At 52.2% G+C, this 21,196-nt stretch overlaps 1 protein-coding gene across 1 annotated transcript in view; it reads left to right on the forward strand.

Moving 5' to 3' along the window:
• Positions 1-15,667, forward strand: part of SCFD2 (sec1 family domain containing 2) — a 442,153-nt gene extending 426,486 nt beyond the window's left edge. The window contains exons 8-9 of the mRNA XM_045997260.1: positions 3,733-3,852; positions 14,168-15,667. Of these exons, the coding sequence (XP_045853216.1) occupies positions 3,733-3,852; positions 14,168-14,260 (213 nt within the window). The 3' untranslated portion in view covers positions 14,261-15,667. The remainder of the gene's footprint in view (positions 1-3,732; positions 3,853-14,167) is intronic.
• The last annotated feature ends 5,529 nt before the right edge of the window (positions 15,668-21,196 follow it).

Genomic DNA, 21,196 nt, shown 5'->3' on the forward strand with positions numbered 1-21,196 from the left:
TTCCCCTCCAGGAGCTTGTGGTCTAGGAGAGGAGACAAGCAGCGGTCCAACTTGACAAGGCCACTAGGGATGTGGTCGGATTCAGGTCACGGGGCAGGAGTCGAGAGACGGGGAGAGACAACTTCTCAGAGGAGAGGATGCTTTTCAAAGAGAGTAAGAGGGAAGGAGGTACAGAAGAGAAGCAGGGGGGGTCTTTAAATACCGAGTAACCATGGGGGCACAGACAGAGACCAAAGCATACCGGTGTGGTCCCAGCCAATGCCTGGAGGCCCCAGATCTTTCCTACTGGCATGGAGAGTTTCCAGGGCCTAGAGACAAGTGGAAAAAGCAAAGTATGATGTCGAGTATCAGAAGTCAAGGTGGTAGTTACTCTTGGTGAGGTTGTGACAGGAGAGTGGAGCATGAGAGGGACTCTAGGGTACCAGCTTTCCGTGTCTTGATGGCTTCGTTTATTTTGTGGAAGCAAATCAAACCAAATGCTGTGATAAATGCAATTTTCGGTGCAAATCTTCTATCAAGCATCCTGTGTTTACCCAAATGTCCAAAAAAAAAAAAAAAAAAAAACCCAAATACTGTGCAGTCAGGTGTGGCTCAAATTCTCGTGAAGGGTTCCAGCAAACTGCGTGCATGGAAGATGGAAATAGAGACAGGAAGCAAAGCCACACTGAAAGGACCCTACGTGCTGAATGAGGGAGCTCGAGCTTCAGCCTCAAAAACTCGTGGAGAGAGCAAGCGCGCGATGGAGCCAAGGGGCGTTTCAGAGCGTGGCCTCCGGAGCGCGGTCCCTCGTGTCACAGCTGAGTTACTGGGTGTAAACTTAAAACCCCCCACCTAAAAAATGCAGCCGCGATTGTATTTTCCCCCAAAAGCTATTTTGAGGATTGACTAAGATAATGCACAAAAATGTTTAGTAGACTGCTCTCTAGGGTCAGCAATAAATGTTTGCATTTTAGAAAGCCTCCTCAGGCAGGAGGGAGGAGAACAGACGGGGTGGGGGGAAGGTGGGGGGCAGCCAGAATGGCACAAGGAGATGACCCAGAAGGCTGTGGCAGTAATCTAGGGAAGAGAGAACGATAGCCTGACCGGAATAGGGACAATGGAAGTCCAGGAGAGATCCACAAATTTGAGGGGGTACGATGAAGAGGCTTGATCTGGGAAATGAAAGAGAGCAAAGTCCCTGGTAACAGTCGGTTGTCTGGCTCAGGGGCACGGCCGATGGCCATGCTGTTAGGAAGTCAACACGAGGGGCGCCTGGGTGGCCCAGTGGGTTAAGCCTCTGCCTTCGGCTTAGATCATGATCTCAGGGTCCTGGGATCGAGCCCCACATCGGGCTTTCTGCTCAGTAGGGAGCCTGCTTCCCCCTGCCCCTGCCTGCCTCTCTGCCTACTTGTGATCTCTGTCTGTCAAATAAATAAATAAAATCTTAAAAAAAGAAAGAAAGAAAGTCAACATGAGGAAGAGACTTGGCAAGGTCAGAAATCAGGTTTGGAACCTGTTGAGTTTGGGGGTCCTGGGGGACACCCAGGTGGGCATGTCCACAGGAACTCAGTGGAGGTGTTCAAGCTGAGGACATAGATTTGGGAAGGATGTAAAAGCTTGTTGAAGGCAAATGAGTAGGTGAGCTCCTTCGGGGATGATGTACTGAGTGAGAAGAGCCAGGGGCCAAAGACAGAGCCAGAAGTAACATGGACATTCAAAGGGGCAGACCAAGGAAAGGAACCTGCAGAAAATTTTGAGAAGAAAGGATCAGAAAATGTAGAAGGAACCACCAACAGGGAGTGCTGTTAGAGTAGCCAAGCAGGGTGTCATCAACTGTGACAGTTGTCACAGAAATGACCTGTTCAGTGAAGACAAAGTATTGTTCCTTGACTCCTACATATGATGGCCGTAGGGACTTCAGGGAAATAGTGGGACACAAGCAGAATGGTCCTCGGTATGTATTACATGACTTAGAAGACAGCGGCCAACAAATGCAATCTGGGGGAAGGAGAGCTACAGGGCAAGAAGCTGGGTGGCGGGGGTGAAGAGTCAGTCTTCTCCTGCAGATTAGAGTTTCTGGAATTCACCACCACTTGTTTTGGAAGAGGTTAGACACCTCTCTCTCTCTCTTTCTCCCTCTCCGTCCCTTCCTGTCTCTTTCCTTCTCTCCCTTCCTTCCTTTTTTCCATTTTGAGTTTCTTCTCCAGAAGCCAAAGAGTAACTTACATAACTGGAAACACTGAATGTATTCCCTTTTTAAGCGCTTTTAAAATAAGATGTTGAGAAGTGGGTATATTCAGGCAAGGAAGCCGGAAGAACCCAGCTGGAAAAGGAGTTGGAGCAAGGGCTTCCTGTGGGTCTGCTGCCCACCCCGCTCCTGCTCGGGGACTACCTGCATGGGAAGGCGGTTTGGGAGTTAGTGTGAATGAGGGAGTACGTTCCCTGCCTTTGTGGACCCTCCCTTCACAGAGTCAAAGCCTGGACTGAGGGGTGCCTGGGTGGCTCAGTGGGTTAAAGCCTCTGCCTTCGGCTCAGGTCATGATCTCAGGGTCCTGGGATCGAGCCCCGCATCGGGCTCTCTGCTCAGTGGGGAGCCTGCTTCCCCCTCTCTCTCTGCCTGCTGCTCTGCCTACTTGTGATCTCTGTCTAATAAATAAATAAATAAAATCTTAAAGGGAAAAAAAAAAAAGCCTGGGCTGTGGTGGTCATGAAGGGAGCTGGCAGCATGCTTCCTGCAGTGACGAGATGTAGGCTCTGTCCTGGCCCCGCCCCCCACTCCCCCACCCCCTGCCTGTTCCACCCAGTGGGTAACCATTTGCCTCTAGAACTTGGGTCACACTTCTCGTGCCCACTTCTCTCAGAACCTGCTCTGACTTCCAGATGGGGCTCTGTCTTCAGAAACCCTCTTGTGCCCATCATTAGTCACTATGTGTGGGTCATTTTGCATTTCCTAAGGGGCCCTGTGGGTCATTCTCCTTGTGGTATGTAAGACTTGGTCTTATTGGGGAAGTCATGAGGCATCAGATAATTCTCCATGACATCCAATGAGCCATCCTCAAAGGGTAGGCGCTCAGCTAAGGTTGGCTTGCAGAAGGTAAGAGCGTGAGGTCTGTGCTAGACGAGCAGCTCCCAGGGCGGGTGGTTGGCTCACGGGTCTTTTTACTTCTCCAGCGCCAGCTCCCCAGGGCTCTGACCATGTATCCATTCCACAGATGTTTACTGAGCACCTGCTAGCTGCCAGAAATGGCACGAGGTAAGCTGAGAATTCAGCAGTGAGCAGATCCCCAGTTCTAGAAGAGGAGACGGCCGATAAGGAAACAAACCAAAGGAGCAAATCCGATAACCACAGGTTGTGGCAAGCTTTGAAGGAAATAAACAGAGCTCTGTAATGAGTAATGAGTAAGGGGCATGTTGATGCTCAGACCTGAAGGCTACAAAGGAGGGAGTTAATAAGTTGCCCCTCGGCCTTCTCTTCCTATTTAATAACCCAATACCTTAACTTTTCCTTCAATAAAATATTCGAAAGGGTACAATAAGGTGATGTGGTATGGGTTTCCCTGGTCAGTGGGTTTGAAACCCAGCAACACATCCGATCCTTAATGAAATCACCATCTCTCTAAGGGTGTGTCTGTCACCTGCACTAGGTGGTGACAGCCCTGGGGTCCCCATGGAGGGACAAGGGAGAAGGCGCCCAGCTGTGCGGCACTCTGCCCCAACACCAGCCACTCGAGCCCATGGGGGTCTGTTTTGCAGGTGAGCCGGCCTCATCCCAGCGACCACCCTCTCCTGATCCTCTTTGTCGTGGGCGGGGTCACAGTCTCAGAAGCCAAGATGATCAAAGACCTCGTGCCGTCCCTGAAGCCAGGAACCCAGGTATGGAGGCCTCTGCGAACGGTGAAGGAGGGTCCTGAGGCACAAGCGGGAAGGTGGCCGAGAGCCCTTCGTTCGGCTTCCCAGCGCCTCTCCCCAGTCTCCATCCCGCCTGTCTTCTCCCACCCACTCCTGCCCTGTCACATTCCCCCACCAGCTGCCCCTGGGCCAGCTGTCCTCCTGCTGGGGACAGAGGGAGGAGAGCTGTCCCTTACAGTCCGCGCCTGCCTCTGGGATTCAAGGGCTAAGCTGCTCTTGTCCCCAGTCCTGATTCCTGGAGGGCATTTATTCTCTTGCATCCGGTCAGCTTTTAGTTACTCAAGAGTTGTTACTCAAGGCGCGTCATCAATGCAATGACAGATGTAGTCTCTCTCTCCTCTCTCGCCTCCTGGCCGCACCTGCTCATTCTCCTTGGAAGTGGCCTGGTGGTCAAGAACACAGACCTCTTGATGATGTAGGTCTGTCTTTGAATCCTGCCTCTGTCACTCACTGGCCCGCTGATCTAGGAGAGCAAAGCCTTCCATGTTCTCATGGAGGGAACAGGGCTAGGGGGGCTGTGAGTCTTAGATCAGATAAGGGGAGAGAAGGTACTTAGCACCGTGCCTGTCCCATAGCTCTCCATAAATGGTGGCTGCCCTTCACATCAGCCGTTTCTGGGCGGTCAGCTCCCTGCTCTGTTGGAGGGTTTTAGCTGCTGGCCTGGGGCAACAGGAGCCCCGGGGAGGGACTCCGGAAGAAGGAGAGCCCCCGCCTCTGGAAGTTCTAATCTGGCTGGGGGCACAGAGCCTGTAACTCAGTAAGACTTTAAGTCCTTGCCTGCCTGGGCTCCCCCCAACCAGGCCATGTGACAAGGACATGAGAGCAGGCTGTTGACAGTGGGAGATGATCCCAAGAAGCAGAAGTGAGGGAACCGAGAAGACAGACCATAGAGAGAGAAAAGCCAGAACAGAGTGCCTTATTGTAGGCAGCCAAGGCTCTGTCCTCTGGGGGCCCAAGGAGTCTGGAAGACATGCCTCCGAATTGTCCCGCTGTGAGACAGGGAGTCCAACTCTCACCTCCCACCCACCATTTGAGACTTGCCTCTGGGAGCTTATCATCAGCTTCTGCGAGCAGCCGGGAGGCTTTCCGTAGTATGGAGAAAGCAAAAGGATGCAGGTGCTGTGCGTTGGGGGGGAACACAGGCTCACGCAGGGGACGGTCCCCCAGAGCTGCATGGCAAGCAGAGGGGAGTCCGGCCCAGGTGCGGTGCTGGGGACACTGGTGCTGTGGCTCCCACCTGTACCCACGACTTTGCACATCCGCTCGGCCACCCCAGCGGGCCTCTGTCTGCACTTCGGCCGCATCACTGCCAGAATCCAAACTCCACCCTTGGCCGTGCCACCCTGGACTGCGCACCCACCTGCTTCCTGTTCACTGCCCGGCCTCCTCGAGCAGACGTGGATTCCTTGAGGGCAAAGGCTGGGGCTCCCCAAGCCTGAGCACATGGCAGGAGCTCCGGAAGCCTGGTCTGCGGGCCTGATTGGCTACAGAGAAGGCCAAACTGCCCGGTGAGGCAGAGAAGGCCCGGGTCCTGTGGTCTCCAGACACCTAGCGAGGATGGACCTGAGCATCTCGGCAGCTGCAACAAGTCCTTGAACGGGGGGAATGACCAGTCATCGGCTGTGACCGTTTCTGCTCTTACCCCCACCTGCCTTGACCACAGCTGGTGAAATTTCTGACCAAGTGGTCAATTCTGCCTCATCTAACACCCTTTCGGCTATGTCAAGGATCTGTTTAGCGAGCAGTTGCCTTTTTGAGCGAGACATTTTTTTTTAATCAGAAAACACACTTCTCCCAACCCCTAACGAGGGGAACCAAATTCTCAGCGCTCCAGAACAGTGCTGCAGACACGTTATCCCCGCTCTAGAAGGATAAAAGGCAGCCGTTCTCAAAGCCGAGTTTGACAACCCAGACCTGGGGTCTGCAGAGGCTTTGCTACAAGCCGGCCCTGGCCTCGGTCATCCGCAGAGGGAGCTGCTCAGAGAATTCAGGGCTGAAGGAGCCGCCGTGATTGCCGTGTGTCTGTGGTGCAAGAAGTTCCCCGGAGGAGCCCCCCACCCCGGCAGGACCCAGAGGCAGCAGGGAAGAACCGGGGAGGCGTTACTGACCATAGTGCCCTTCATCTCCAAGGATGACCCGGATGTTCGCTGGAGTGATGCCTGCGGAGGCGGGGCTCCCTTCATCAGACCTCAGCTCACTCACGCTGCCGTTGGTCCGCAGCTCCCTGGGCCCAAACTTGGCACGGAGCAGCTGCCTGCCTTTACGACGTGTAGTGGAAATGGCGGCCTTGGTGCTCTAGCTGTCCACAAAATGGCGGGCTTCCTGGTGCCATTGCCGGCTCCAACTTTGACATCTGTGGAGAACCCAGGGGACCTGACTGAAAGGCAGAGGTTCTACTGAGTCTGCACACCCAGCAACCCCTCAACCGAGAAGCTGACTCGGATGTGACCGTCGATGTGAGCAGCAGGCATGTGTGTGCAAACACTCCTATTCTGTCTTGACTAGCCCGTCTACATGGGAACACCCCCAGTGATGGGGGCTCGCCCCCTGCCCCTGCAGCCTACCTGGGTCTTGGAGGGCCTTACTGTTAGGACTCTGTCCCCTAAATGAGTCCAAATCTGGTTGCTCACTCTTTAGTGCTGGTTCCAGCTCCTGGGCCCCAAGGAACTTACAGGCAAATCAGGCCTGTCCCTCAGCCGCGTGTTCTCGCCTGGGTCTGCTCTTCTCCAAAACCAGGCTTTTAAGTCCCATGACGTGTATCTGAGAGTGAAGGGGATGGTGGCTGTCCTCAGCCCCTCTCTGTCGCTCCCTCTTGTGCTCAGCTGGAACGTAGAGCCACGTCTCAGTGTGGACTGGTCAGTGCAGAGGTGGTTGGGGCCCTCTCTTCTTCTTCTCCCCCACGTCCAGCAAGGCCCAGCACACCATCCGAGGGATTCTTCCAGCTTGGTTTTCACTATTCTAGAAGTGCTGGCATCAATGGAGTCTACAGCCTTTTCTCTCTAAGTTCCTCAGTCCTGCCAACAAGACTTACGCATCCTGAGGGGCTCCCGCTCACCTTTATGCTAGCCCTCGCCTCAGCCAGGGAGGAATCTGCCGTTTTGACTCAGGAAGGAGCACGGGAGCCAGCAGTGGTGGTGGGGGATGGCAAGTCACGAGGGCGAGAGAGGGGCCTCTGCTGCCTCCCAAGAGTCAAATGCCTGCTTTTGGATCTTTTCTGCTTGCTCCCCTCCAAGCTCAGGACTCAGGCTTTTTTATTATTTTATTCCCAGCAGTTCTGGAGGCCTGGGTGGTGCGGTTGGTTAAGTGGTTGATTCTTGGTTTCCACTCAGGGAGATCGAGCCCTGCATCCGACTCTGTGCAGAGCACGGAGTCTGCTCAAGATTCTCCTTCCTGCTCTGCCCCTCCCCCACCTCTCTAAAAATAAATTTTTAAAAAAAGACCCACCTAGATCTTCAAATAGAGTCAGGATTGCTGGGTGTCATGATTGTTCATTGAATGCTGAATACTGAACATCAGAAACTTTGCTTATTGATTGTAGCATAAGATAAAAGTAGCTCTTCTGGAGAATTCACCAACCTGTTGATTCATTCCTGAGATAATGGGGGACTAAAACGAGCCTGACTTCTGTATCCATTCCTGTGGACCCACATCTTCTCTGTATCTACGTGGGTGCCTTGGGGACCCAAGTGCAGGAGCTTCCATCACATCTACTACATGGGATTTGCTGATTATTCAGTGGACATCTGTTGAATATCTACTCCCTGCCAAGCCCGTTCTTATGCTAAGGTTATAGTGAGCGAGCCAGACTCGTGCCTGCTTTCATGGAACTTACATTCTAATAGCGAATAACTGATGTGAAGCACGAGAACTCCAGCCAGAGAAAAGCGTGCCAGGGACACTGACGGTATCATGGTGGGAATAAGTGGAGGGAGACGTTCCCTCAGATGGTACAGGCTCCTCATGGAGAAGAATTTGAAAAGCATTCAGGGACCTGCTCTTCAAAGGAAACTCACAGAACCCACTTAAGGCCCATCCAGAAATGAATTCTTTTCCATGGAAGGTGACAAGGGTAGCACGAAACATGGACTCCAGAAGCCACATCCGCACCTGCTAGTGTCCTAGGACTGTTGTCGTACTCTAAAAGGGCGTGTTTCCTCCACATTCTGTCCCTGGTTGTTGGTCAAGGTGCCCATGAGAAAAAGGGGGCAGCTGGAGATGGGCCTCTGTCCCAGCTACAAAAAAAAGGGATCGAAGAGACAGCTCCCCCCACCGTACACAAGCAGCCCCAACCATGAGGCAGGAAGCTTCTGGAGTGCATATGCCTGGCACCTGCCCCCATCTCCCTTGCTGCCTGTTGTGGGGCCTCATGCCCAGAAGGCTCTGCAGGCTGAACTCTGTGGCTGGATGTGGGCCAAGAGGCCTGCAGAAGCCTGAGACTGTGGGAGGAAAATAACAGGGAGGGACCCTCCCAGAGGACACAGGGAAGGGCTAGCTCAGGAAACAGAGGAAGGCCCCGTGGGCAAGTTGGCCCTGTCGTCCACTGCTTTTCATGGCGGGTGCATGTTCCCACCCACAATTTCTAGCAGCTCTACGCTTCTGGAGCTGAATATGTAATGAGAATGTAATAGGAAAAACAAAGTAGGGCATGGGTGGCTCAGTGGGTTAAAGCCTCTGCCTTTGGCTCAGGTCATGATCTCAGGGTCCTGGGATTGAGCCCCGCATCGGGCTCTCTGCTTGGTGGGGAGTCTGCTTCCCCCTCTCTCTCTCTGCCTGCCTCTCTGCCTACTTGTGATCTCTGTCTGTAAATAAATAAATAAAATCTTTTAAAAAAAAAAAGTAGACCAAGAATATGCTCATACACACAGTTTTGCCTGGGGCTCAGGATATTTAAATCCTGGCTCTAAACCTGGCTCCAGGTTATTCTAAAATTGACTGAAAGGCCCAGGGAGAGGAGGCCGGTGATTTCCTTATTTTCTCTTTTCAGTCTAGATTTATTTTACTCTTTTTTCTTTTTACATGTATTTATTTACTTGAGAGAGAAAGAGAGAGTGAGCTGGGGAGGGGCAGAGGGGGAGATAGAGGGAGAGAATCTCAAGCAAACTCTACACTGAGTGCAGAGCCCGACGCGGGGCTCAGTCTCACGACCCTGAGATCATGGCCTGAGCAGAAATTTAGAGTCGGACGCTTACCCACTGAGCCACCCAGGCACCCCTCAATTTATTTTATTCTAAAGTATCTTACTCTGAGGAAAGCATCAAGGGGGTTTTAAACTTATCTTTGTTGCCTGAGTTAGCTTAGAACCTTATCATCCAAACCAGAGACTTCAGAGAAAACGCAGATCCAGGTACTGGGCGGTGGTACACGTGTTCCTAGAATTTTCGTCTCGTGCTGTCCTTCTCTCCTATGTGAGGACAGTGTGAGGTTTGCTTCTTCTTTCCCCTCAAGTGACTTCTTACTAAACAATCCCCCCAAAGGACAAAGGCAAGGCATCGATCTGAAATGTCCCACTGATGGTCCTTTGAGAACCCCGGCAGCACAGTGCCCTGACCACAGCAGCAGTGTGAAAGAAAGCAAGTCAGTTCGTGATGAGTTTTCCAGAAAGCTTGGTCACGTCCCTGTAATTAATCCACTATCCCACAGACTAGTGACCCAAACCTGCTACATTGAACACACGTGTGAGAGTGTTTGTACGCATGTGCAAGCGGGGGTAGGCAGTGCCTCGAATACGCTCCATGCTCCCAAAGCAGGTCACCAACGGGAGGAGTGTGCCTGTCCATGCCTATAAATAGCTACTTTTACTGGGAAGAATCTCGCAAGTTTACAAGAAAAAAGGAGAAAACCCCTTTTTATACCCTGCTCCTTTCAGTTCACAATGTTAGAAATCAGATGGATCCGGAATCTAGATCCTGGACTGCCCTGCTTCCTCCGAGTTCGGCAGAAATAGAACAGCAAGATGCTGGCACCTGTAGATGACAGGGGCGGCCCGCGGCGGCCAGGCGTGGGGAGAACGCGAGGGGCTGGCCGCTGTCGGAGCTTGCCCCGCTCCTGCAGGAGCCCCCGGGCCCGCTGACACAAGAGGCTCTGGGGAGTCCTGGGGAGCCCTGGGGAGCCGTGCCTCACAGACGGAAGTCTTCATCAGTGCCCCCGGCTGCCTGGACAAAACCCAGTTCTCTAGAAGGAATTCGCTCATGCGAAATGTGCCTGCCACCGCACATTTGATGACTGTGAAATCATCTTACATCTACCAGGCCAATCTCAGACTCTTTTGAACGTTTCCTTTCTCATTTTTGACCATGTTTTTGTCCCCCGTTTGGCTAATTTTTTAGAGTATTTAGAACAATATGCATCAAACAATGAAGAAATGCCTTGGTTGGGTGTGCTAAAAAGCTCTGCAAATGCTCAGATGAGTCTGAAGACGAAAAGATGCGTAAAATTCTCAAGGACCCTTATCTCTAACAGCGTAAATGAAGCATTAGCCGTCCTTGTGCTTCCCAGGAGGAAATTTAGACAAATCGTTGAACTGATTTGAAATAGTTTTCCCAGAGCTGTTTGAGCTATCTTTCATTAGAGCCTCCCGGTGTGAGAAACTCCCTGCTGACCATTGCTAAACTCACTGCCTCCTTCCTTGTCTGACCGTCTTTGTTCACTCATTTCATCATTCGCTGACCCACGATACCAAGGACTCTCTGTATTTCAGCCACTGGGCTCTAAGAAACAGCGGAAAGACTCAGGGAAGGCAACAAGGAGTAGAGTGTGATACCAACAGCCATGGGAAACACACTCCGTCTTTGGGAGTGGTGGTCGTGGAAGGCTTCCTGGAGATAGTGATACCTGAGCAGATTGTTGAAGGACCGGGAGGTCTTCAGGTAAAGAGTAGGGGGACTCATGTTCCTAGTAAAGAAGCATCCGTGAAACTGCAGATAGTTGAGGGAGGCCAGAGGGTGCCAGCTGCTGGTGAAGGGGGTGGGGTGGCGAGGGGCTGGGGTGTGGAGTGCTGAGCAGCCATCGGATTCTGAAGTTCTAGAATGTTCTTTGGAGGGTTGGGTTTATCCAAGGGCGGGGAGAAGGCAGCCAGGATTTTAAGCCGACGAGTTACAGTCTAATACAGTAGGATTTACACTTGGGGACGATGCTCAGGTAACTCTACCTCCCCTGCATTGTCCCCGGGGCCTGCGGTGAGCCAGACAGATGGAGCGCAGCAGGGGCAGAAAGAATCAAGGTGGGGATGATAATGAAGACCATCATACAGGTACCCCTTCCAGCCCCTCCAGAGCCTGTCAGCTGTGCTAAATATTTCATATACATGTTCACGTGTGATCTTTGTATAAATCATAGCAGGTAGAGATCATTATTCCCACTTTACAGATGAGGATAGTGAGGCCCAGCTAGGGTCCAACTCCTAAGTCTGTGCTCTTACCTGCTGCACCAATGGGCAACAGTCCTTGGGCTCAGCTTTCTGGCCTCCTCAGAGCCCCTAGCTCCTTCCACACACTGCCCTGGTTTCTCATCGGTTTCTTTTCAGCCCTCCCCACGCATGGCCTGGTCACCCCCTGGTTCAGCCCTCATGCTAGTTACCTGCCTGTTCATATCTGAGGGGCCTGGTCTTTGGATCAAGCTCAGAGGAGGTCATGGAAGCCACTGTGTCCGTCAGCCGTGGCTGGAAGCCGAGCACACCGTCTGAGGGACGGATTCTTTCCGCTCGGTTTTCGCTGCTCTAGAAGCGTCGTCATCAACTGAGTCGCCAGTCTTTTCTCTCCAAGTTCCTCAGTCCTTCCAAAAAGACTTACACATCCTGGGAGGCTCCCACTTGCCCTTATGCTTGCTTTTGCCTCAGCCAGGGGCGAATCTGCCATTTTGACTCAGGAAGAAGCACAGGGGCCAGCGGTGGTGGGGGGAGCCGGCAAGTCACGCGAGGGCCGAGAGGGGCCTCTGCTGCCTCCCAAGGGTCAACTTCTGGAGAGTGTGTGACGGACTTCTGTTTCTCTGCACACTTCTTTTATAAAACATCTGAATGAGGGTTTCCTACCTTGTGGTCTGTGATTCCTAGTTGAACACAAACCTCTTCTACAACTATCTTCAGAATCTCGTGTGTGTGAACAGACATGTATTTTTCTAGAGAGCTCTTAGCTTTTATCCCATTCAAAAGGAGACCTGTGACCCGATCACAAAACCGCGATAAAACAGCAGCTCACAATGGCTGAGTGCCTCCTGTACTGGACACACTCGACTTTATGTACTCCTCGCCACAAGGCTGCCAGCTTGGCTCTCGTTCTCCTTCTAGGACATGCAGAGAATGGCTCCCGGGGGCACGCAGCCAGTCTGCAGTGGAGCTGGTCTCTGCAGGGCTCCGGAGAGTGTGCTGGTCTGGGCGTCCCCATTCTTAGCCGACCATTAGGCTTGGCAAGGGAGATCCTCTCCGGAGCCACGTGTTCCAGTGGTCTCTATGCCTCTAGCATTAGGGGATGCTAGGGTTGACTTGCTGCCCTGCAGCTCTCGTCCCCTGGCGTTCAAGGACAACTGCGAGCACAGATTGCAGGATTTCTTTTCCTGCCAAACATACAACTTGGCTGACATGAGGCATATATTGTTTTAGATTGTTCTCTTTCAAGAAACAATAAAATAGCTGCTTGCAAGGGCTGATTTTTGTTTGAAACAAGACACTTTTTAATAGCCCTCACTTCTTTAACAGGAAGAAGAAAATTCTAAAATGCTTTCTTCTCTCTTTCCTCCCTCAACTCCGGCCCCATCTGTCTTTCCTCCACATTGGAGTGTGGACTCTTGTTTCTGACCCATGAGCTGGGAGTTGGTTACGTCCTTGGCTTGGGTGCACCTGGAACAATGTGGCGGGGGGTGGGGACAGAAGGAGGAGACGGGGAAGTGTGCACTGCCAGCAAGCAAGTCCCGGGCAATATGGCTAGGTGAAGCCAGGGTGAAGCCAGGTCGGCTGCCCGCCTTGCCATCCCCTCTGCTTGGGCGCTGGGCTGTGGAGTTCCGGCTCTAGGACCTCCTTCTCCATTCCCACCTGTGCAAAACCTCACCAGCCCCTAGCCCTTACCCAGCACATCACAGATCCAAGGAGTAAGTTGTTCCACTGCTACAAAGAGAAATCTACCCCAGAGGAAGGGTCCAGATCAAAGGAAGCAGGAGGGGTCACCACAGTGAAAGGCCAGAGAGGCCCAAAGGTCTCTGTGGACTAGAGGAGTAAAGCAGCCTTGCCTAGACCCCTTGACATGACCGAAGTGACCGGGTAGGCACTTGGATGCTAGCGTCAGCCTACCTGGGTTGGAATCCTATAGCCCAACTATCTCCTGTGTGTCCCTGGACACGTTATTTAACCTTTCTGTACTTGATTTTCCTTGTCTACAAAACAGGGATAATAAATGGGCCCATTTCATAAGGTTGTGATGACCTTTTTAAGTGAGATCATCTTCAGTGAGTGGCACACCACAGGAACCAATAGATGTTAGCCTATACCATGCTGATCCCATCATTGTTAGAGGTTGACTTGTGCCCCCTCCCAAAAGACGCTCAAGTCTGAATTCCCAGCGTCTGTGAATCTGACCTTATTGGAAATAGGTCTTTGCAGACGATCGAGTTCAGATGAAGTCATTAGGGTGAGCTCTAATCTGATATGACTGTGTCCTTATAAAAAGGGGGCATTTGGACAGAGAGACAGACATGCAGAGACACAAGGAAACTGAAAGCATGAAGCTGATTTTCCCTCACAACCAGGCCAACACCTTGATCTTGGACTGGTGGCATTCAGAACTATAAGATAATAAATTTCTCTTATTTAAGCCGCCTACAGCTCTGGGTCCTAGGAAGCTGACACAGACATCATCACTGTCACCCACAACGCCGTCTGCCCCTCTGTGTGCCTTCTCATGCTCCCCAAGGGGCAAAGGCTCCCTGGAGAAGAGTGAAACCTTCTCTCTAGTGAGGTCGAATTACTGGATCGCAAGGCTTCAGTATGATCGGATTCAGCTCAGCACCCACGTGGCGGCTGGGCGCGGCCATTCGCAGTGCCAGCTGGCCGAAGGTTCAGGAAGCAGAGCCCCGCTGTCCCACAGGCCGTCCTTCCCTGCCTGTGTACTCCTCCTTCCACCCAGGACCCTAGGATCCAGCGGCGTCCAAGCTGCCACCCTCTGCCTTTTCTCCACAGTGCCCCACTCCGTGCCTTCCCCCGGAGAAACACATTGCGTTTTATTTCTCGTCCTCCGATAACCTGGGACTGGCTTCCCTAATTGTCTGTGGTGTGTTTGTCCCCTCCTGCTGGTAGGTCATCGTGCTGTCCACGAGACTCCTGAAGCCACTTAACATTCCTGAGCTGTTGTTTGCCACTGACCGGCTGCATCCAGACCTTGGCTTCTGAGCGGCTGCTAAGAGGACACCTGCCCGAGGTGGAAATACCTGTCCTGTGGCCCGCCGCCATTCAAGACACACCTCCAAACCCCGCGTCCTCTTGCTAATTGTGGGGAGGATGGAATTCTGGCCCAGACATCTTGAGAACCGTGTAGCAAAGTGCTTTGCTTGGACTGCAAATGGGTCTTTAAAAAAAATTGTATTTTTATTCATTTTTCTAAAGGTATCTCACTGTCTCTCAGCTGGCTTCATTTGACATGATTCCCATTTCTGCTTAACCCTCTGTTTGTGATCTTCCCGATTCCAGCTACAAACTCCTGAATTCTACGTAAACGCCTGTTGGCAAGTGTTGGTAGCTTACAAGCTATTTGATCTGCAGTGGCTCAAGAAATTAAATGTGCTTTAGAATTATGAGTGTGAAGCAAGTTTGGTTTCCATTAAGATTATGTAACTGGGGAGGGAACGTTGCGAATCAGATCTGAGAGCTTGCTGAAAAGGCAAGGAAGGGAGGGGTTAGTAGCTAGGGCCCTGCTGGTAGCCTGCCTGCCTCGTAACTGAGCCTGTCATTACAAAGGGTGGCATTGTCCCCTCGAGTTCATGCAGCAGGGTCCCCCGTCTATGTGCAACAGTAGTGAGAGAGAGGTTGACTGGAGGGCTGGTTCTGCCCGTAAAAGCTTTCCTCCCCTCCCAAAGGAAGGCCCCCCCTTAAGGCATCTGGTCCACGGAGTCTAGATGAGAACCTCAACCCCTGGGACTTTTATGAGTTAGTGCTTCTATTGAAATAGAGAGCTCTCTTTTCGGTTTGTCTCACTTTTCCTTCTGGCCCTAGCAGAAAAACCTAGACCCAATTAGTGAAATTATTGAAGAACTCTGGCAAAAATGAACTGCTTGGTACCCACACATTTGTAGGTATACAGTTAGAGGGAGCTCTTAAAAAGCTGTGTAATGAAGAGAGAAACCTGAAAAACCGTTCTAGAGTGGATTAAACAGGTGGGGGAAGTAAAGTGTAAATTAAAACTCTCATGTGTCTCGGATTTTAGTTCCCTATAAAGTAATGTTATTTTAATGAAAAAACTGTGAAGTTCGAAATCATTCTGAGATGCAGAGTAGATTTTATAGATACCAATGTCCTTCTTCTCCTCCTCCCCCTCCTTCTTCTTCTCCTTCTTCTTCTCCTTCTTCTTCTTCTTCTCCTTCTTCTCCTTCTTCTTTCTTCTTTCTTCTTCTCCTTCTCCTTCTCCTTCTTCTCCTTCTTCTTCTTCTTCTCCAGGTATGTTCCCACCAGTCACACTGATAATGAGACCCCATGTTTCTTTCATTCCCCGATCTAGAAGTTCGAATCTGAGTCAGAGAGAAAATGGCGATAGCCTGAAAGAAATGCTAATTAAAGCAGAGATTTAATTTTACTTTCTAAAAATAAAATAATAGTAATAATAATACACTGTTACTTGTGTCGGTGTACATTCTTTCATTTCCACATATCAAGGGGCACGTTCCGGGCACTCTGCTGGGTTCCGGCCATGCCGGTGAAGGTGAGGGAGCCAGACGTGTCCCTGTCTCTGGGGCTCTCGAAGACGGAGCAGCTCGGGCTCCTCCCTGTCCTCTGGGCCTATGTGAGTATCTGCTCGAGGTGAATCTGTTTTTTTTTTTTTTTTTAAGATTTTTATTTATTTATCTGAGAGAGAGACAGCGAGAGAGAGCATGAGAGGTGAGAAGCAGACTCCCTGTGGAGCTGGGAGCCCGATGCGGGACTCGATCTCGAGACTCCAGGATCATGACCTGAGCCGAAGGCAGTTGCTTAACCCATTGAGCCACCCAGGCGTCCCTCGAGGGGAAGTCTTAGCACCACACGTCTGTATGCAAAGGAACCTAAAAACCAAACTGCTACCAGGTAGTGACAAGGACCCTTGTAGTGACTAGTACCGGTGGGAGGGCTCAGAAGAGCGGGTCTCACTCTCAATCCAGCGTTGCTGGAATGTTCTCCACAGCAAACCCATACATGTGTTGTACTTTTGCAGCGTTCATGTATTTTTTACAAGTTAATTTTGTCTTTTAGAAAAGAATACCGCAAAGCTTCTACTCTGGAATTACCCGGGAAGGAAGTCCCCGCCTGTGAGTGTTATCATCTAGCCGTGGCTGGGCCCCCGAAGGCAGTCTCCGCGTGCTGGGGGATAGGGCACGAGTCAGGCTCACGACCACCTTCTTCCATCTCTGCTGCTGCGAGGAACTGAGCTGGGCGGGCCGCCAAGGGCAGAAGGCGCCGGACACAAGAGAAGGTTCACGGTGGCTCGAGTTCGTTTTGAATAAGAAGGTAGGAGACGCGGGACAGAGCCCTGCTCCTTGAATTCAAAGCAGGAGCATAACGGAAACTTGGTATAAATCCTACAAAGGGCCTTCAGCAGATGGGGAAAAAGAAGGGACTCGGGAAGTGGCTCGCTGGCCCCTCGACGGGGCCTCCGAAACCCTGTCTGCGGTTGCCTCCTTCTTGGGCTCAGGGCCCAGGAGCGGGAGAGGCTGAGGGAGAAACGGATCTCGCTCCTGAGCTCCTTCGAAGGTGTGAACAGCGCTCAGACCCAGCGTGGGGCTCGTCAGGCCTCAGTGGCTCCATCTGGAAAGCACGGCTCGCTCCTGCAAGGTACCCACGTCCCGAAACATAGACGGCCACCGTCCCTGACACAGCGGCTGGCGCGTGACGCCAGTGGCTGCGGCGTCTGACTAGCCAGGACGCCAAGCGAGTCACCTCACAAAACGGTCAAGCCTCCACAGGAGAATAATGTCAAATGAAGAGAAAATCTAGAGGCATTTCCGGGGGCCACAAGGAGAGGAGAAGATAGAGAAGGGGTAACACCTCGGTCCCCCAGACTTCCAAGACAGTAGAGCCCAGAGGCCAAGCCAGCGGCCTTCGGTTCGCAGCCCGGGCTCTTCGACCCCACAGCTCGCTTCCCCTGGTCTCAGGGGACTGTGAAACGGGACAGTCACAGGGCCTGCCTCACCGGGCTGCTGTGAGAGCAGAAATGAGGACACATAAGGGCAAGCGGGCCAAGGGCACGTGAGAATCACCGTGCTCGGTAGTAACCGTCTGATGATTGCCTCACGTCCCTACGAGAAATTTCTCCGCCAGAAACGCTGACTGCGGAGTGAAAGGTTCCCCCACTAATGGGTCCGTGATTAAAGGAGCGAGACTGATACAAAGCGAAGGTCAAGCAAAGCTTTATTTCACGCCAAGCATCGAGAATCAAACTGACGGGCCAGGGCCGTCTCTTACAAAGAGGCGACCTCTCTCTGCTTCACAGACTAGCTTTTAAGGGCAAAGATGATGTGTTTGGGCCTGGCCACGCACAGGTGACCAATGAGATTGTAACACAGAGAAAGCTGCACAGTCCCGCTAGGTCACACATAAGTGACCAACTGAATTATGATTTACCCTATAGTAGCTATTTGAACTAGCCTATCGCCTTGGTCAGAATTGGCGCCCAAAGGGCAGGGCCCATACTCCTTGGTAGCTAGGGAGACAGTATGCGGGGCCACTGATTGGATACCTCCACCTGGCCTGACCCACCCTTGTATTTGGGCTCTGTTACCTGGGACTGGTTTCCCGGGCTTGCTTTTAAGTAAGTCCCCTGGGGGGGGGGGGCAGGGTCAGTTTAAGTTTTACTGCATAAACAACAAAATGATTGTTTAATCCAAGATGGAATCGCTCTGGCTAAATAGGCCCTGACAGGGAGCAGCTTGGTGGCTTCTGAGAGGAGGAGGCCTCCCAAGACGGATGCCCACGGCCACCACATGCGAGTGGGCCCGTTCTGAAGGCATCTGGGCTGCCTGGAGGTGGTGTGACAGGTGGAGCCGAGTGGCAGTGCTGGTTTCCTCTCTCGGGCCTGGCTTGGAGAGTTTTCCACCAGAACCCTGGCTGGCCACAGCCAAAACAAGCACGCGGAAATGCACACCCTCCGCCAAGGACCTCACGGCCGCTCGGTGTAAACACAGCGGACAGACGTGTAGAGACGGTGCAGCAACGGACTCTCCTGCGTTTGCAAACCCTCCTCCTGGGGCCCACTTCCCGCAAGCGCCAGGCCCAGGGGCCTGGAAGTGCTCGGGACTGGCCGATGGGAATGGCTCTGCTTACACCAGGCCCTGACCGTTGCAGTGTTTTCCCGACAACAAAGAATTCCGTCAAGCTCCCCTCCAGACCACTATTATTTATTTTACCCCGGTTACCAGAAACAGAATCTCACCAACAAATAAGCGGGTATTAGGAGCACTGTCCGCTGTCCCTGCTGGAGAAACATGAAGAAACTCCGCCTCTCTTTTGAGGGGATTTTTAAACACAAAAGCAGATGATGGAGGGTTTGGAGAAGGTAGGTGAGGTGGCTGGGGTCTGGCCACAACCAGTAATAACCCTAGTCTTGTTCTATCGCCCCCCAGATTAGTGAGCTAATGAGGATAGTGAGAACTTCTTAGAAAACGTCTCTCTTTAGGCTTTAAGGCAGAAAACGGGAGTTTTCCTGGTGTATTTATTGTAATAAATAAAGCCATCTAATGCCTTCTGGGCCATCCTCTGAGGGGGTGTTGACTTACAGGGGGAGATCCTGCAGGGCCGTCCCCATCCCCCCCTCACCCCTGCAGAGGCAGGACCCGGGGTTACTCGGTTGTTCATCTGTGAGGGCTTTGCCCACAAGCTTGTTCGCCAAACACATTTGTTTTCTCCCTCTTGGGGTGTAAAGCGAATGTCGAAATCTCCTGTGTCTCCAGAACAAGGGGCACACTGTGCACACGCCCAGCTTCCAAGCAGGCTGGGGCGGGCGGGAGCCTGGCAGGAAGGTGTCCCCACCCCTGCACACGGCGCAGCCGGGCAGGCTGCAGAGCACTCCAAATGGTTTTGATTTGCGGCAGGGAGGAAACTCAAAAGCCAGACACCAAGACAGACATGGATCCGGTTGTGGGGCTGATGGGCTGCGGGCTGAGCTGCCCCACCTCCCCCTGCCCCCGCCTCCGCCAGTGTCTTTATTACCCAGCTGGGACTGGAGGCTCTTGAGCGAGGCTGATGGCAACAGCAGATGCTGCTGGCCCTGGGGCCTGGGGCCAGGGAGGAGCCACAAACCCAGGGCTGCCACCAAGGAGGATGGAGGGAAGGGGGTGGGGGGGAAGGGCAGGCCCTCGAGGACCAGCATCTGCGAGACAGGGGAAGAGGACCCAGGGGCGCTTCGCTTGGAGGAGGGGAGCTGGGAAGCTGTGGCCAGATGCCCGGGGACTAGGCTGTGGCTTCGGACACTCCTGGGTGTGTGTTGGGGGTGGGGGGCGGCGGTTCCTGAATCTGCCTCTTAGAAGGTGGGTCAGCTCCCTAATTCTTCGCAGCCTCCCTTCTCCCTGTCTGTAGGAAGAACTAAAAATGGACTGTGGCGTTGGTGTGGAGAACATAATTATTTCAAATACCCGGTAGAGCCAGACACAGGTTTCAATACACAGAAACAGTCCCTGTTTCTCTCTGCCGTGGCCCTAAGCACAGGATGTGATCTGAGCCTCAGTGTTCTCGTCTTTAAAATGGGAGTGGTAGTATTCCCTTCCTCATAGGCTTCTTCAAAAGATTAAAGGAGATCCTTCATAATCTGGCACACTATAAATGCTCAGTAAATTCTAATTCCTTTCGTTTCTCCACCACACTCCTGTCCCTCCCTTTCCTTCCCCGGGTGGCAAAGGAGGCAATCCCCGACCTAGGCCGGAGAGGGCTGTTTCTCTGTACCATATGGTGGCAGTTCAGAAATTTTAAAACAAACACACAGGGATTAAGAAATACTAATAATGAAAAAGATGAGCAAAGGTAATGAAACATGAAGCTAAATTCGTAAGAAGAAAATATGGTAGATTCCAGAACTATAAATATTTAAGTTAGACTGAAACACTGCCCAGAACTGGGACCTGGGGCTTTCCAGCAGGTCTCTCTCTCTCTCTCTCTCTCACTCAGGCGCACACGCGCACACGCACACACACACACACACACACACACACACAACTTTATACCCCTGGATGGACGAGAACTCTGACACCCCCTACCCACCCAGACTTCTGAAGTAAAGCATGAGAGAGCGAGTGCCACCGAGTGGGAAAGTGGGGCGCAGCCATGACGTTCTAGGAGGTGAGGAAGTGAAGCTCACATGGGAGGCGAGGGCCTGCACAGAGGTCACAGGCTTGGAGAACAGACGGACCGGAGTGTGCCAGTCACTAATGGAGGTACAGCCCTGCTCAGCACCTTTCTGAGCTAAAGCCCCAAGGAAAACTCTGCATCTTCTTTAATTCCAGAACATGAGGAGAAGACCATTGTCAAGTACATAAAATTTAACCTCTTATTCACTGGACATCATTTATACAACTACATAGAAAGAATAAAACTAAAAACAAGCAGAGATGCCTGGGTGGCTCAGTCAGTTAAGCGTCTGCCTTCGGCTCAGGTCATGATCTCAGGGTCCTGGGATTGAGTCCTACATTGGGCTCCCTGCTAGGCTGGGAGCCTGCTTCTCCCTTTGCCTGCTGCTCCCCCTGCTTGTGCGCTCTCTCTCTTTCTCTCTCTCTCTCTAACAAATAAATAAAGAAAAAAAAACTAAAAACAAGCAGAAAGTAGTTGGAAAAACTTGTTAGTGCCTTTGAACTGAGAGGTTTTTCGAATCTCATATGAATACCATTTCCCTCCCTGTCCCTAACACACACACACACACACACACACACACACACACACACACACACACACACATAACCTTCTCAGAGGTTAGCTTAGGCCTAAGTGTAGAAAACTGCCCTCCACATAAGGAAGGTCTGGGACATCACCAGAAGCCCTGTCAAGAACAGGCAGCTTATGTCCCCTGTGGGAAAACGGAGTTGGAAGTCGGGCACCGTCCCACAGCAGCCATCACTAGCCGGACATTCGGACTGCTGCCCTTGGTCCCGCATCCCCGCG

Source organism: Meles meles, chromosome 2 (genome assembly GCF_922984935.1).
Source record: "Meles meles chromosome 2, mMelMel3.1 paternal haplotype, whole genome shotgun sequence".
Lineage (NCBI taxonomy): Eukaryota > Metazoa > Chordata > Mammalia > Carnivora > Mustelidae > Meles > Meles meles.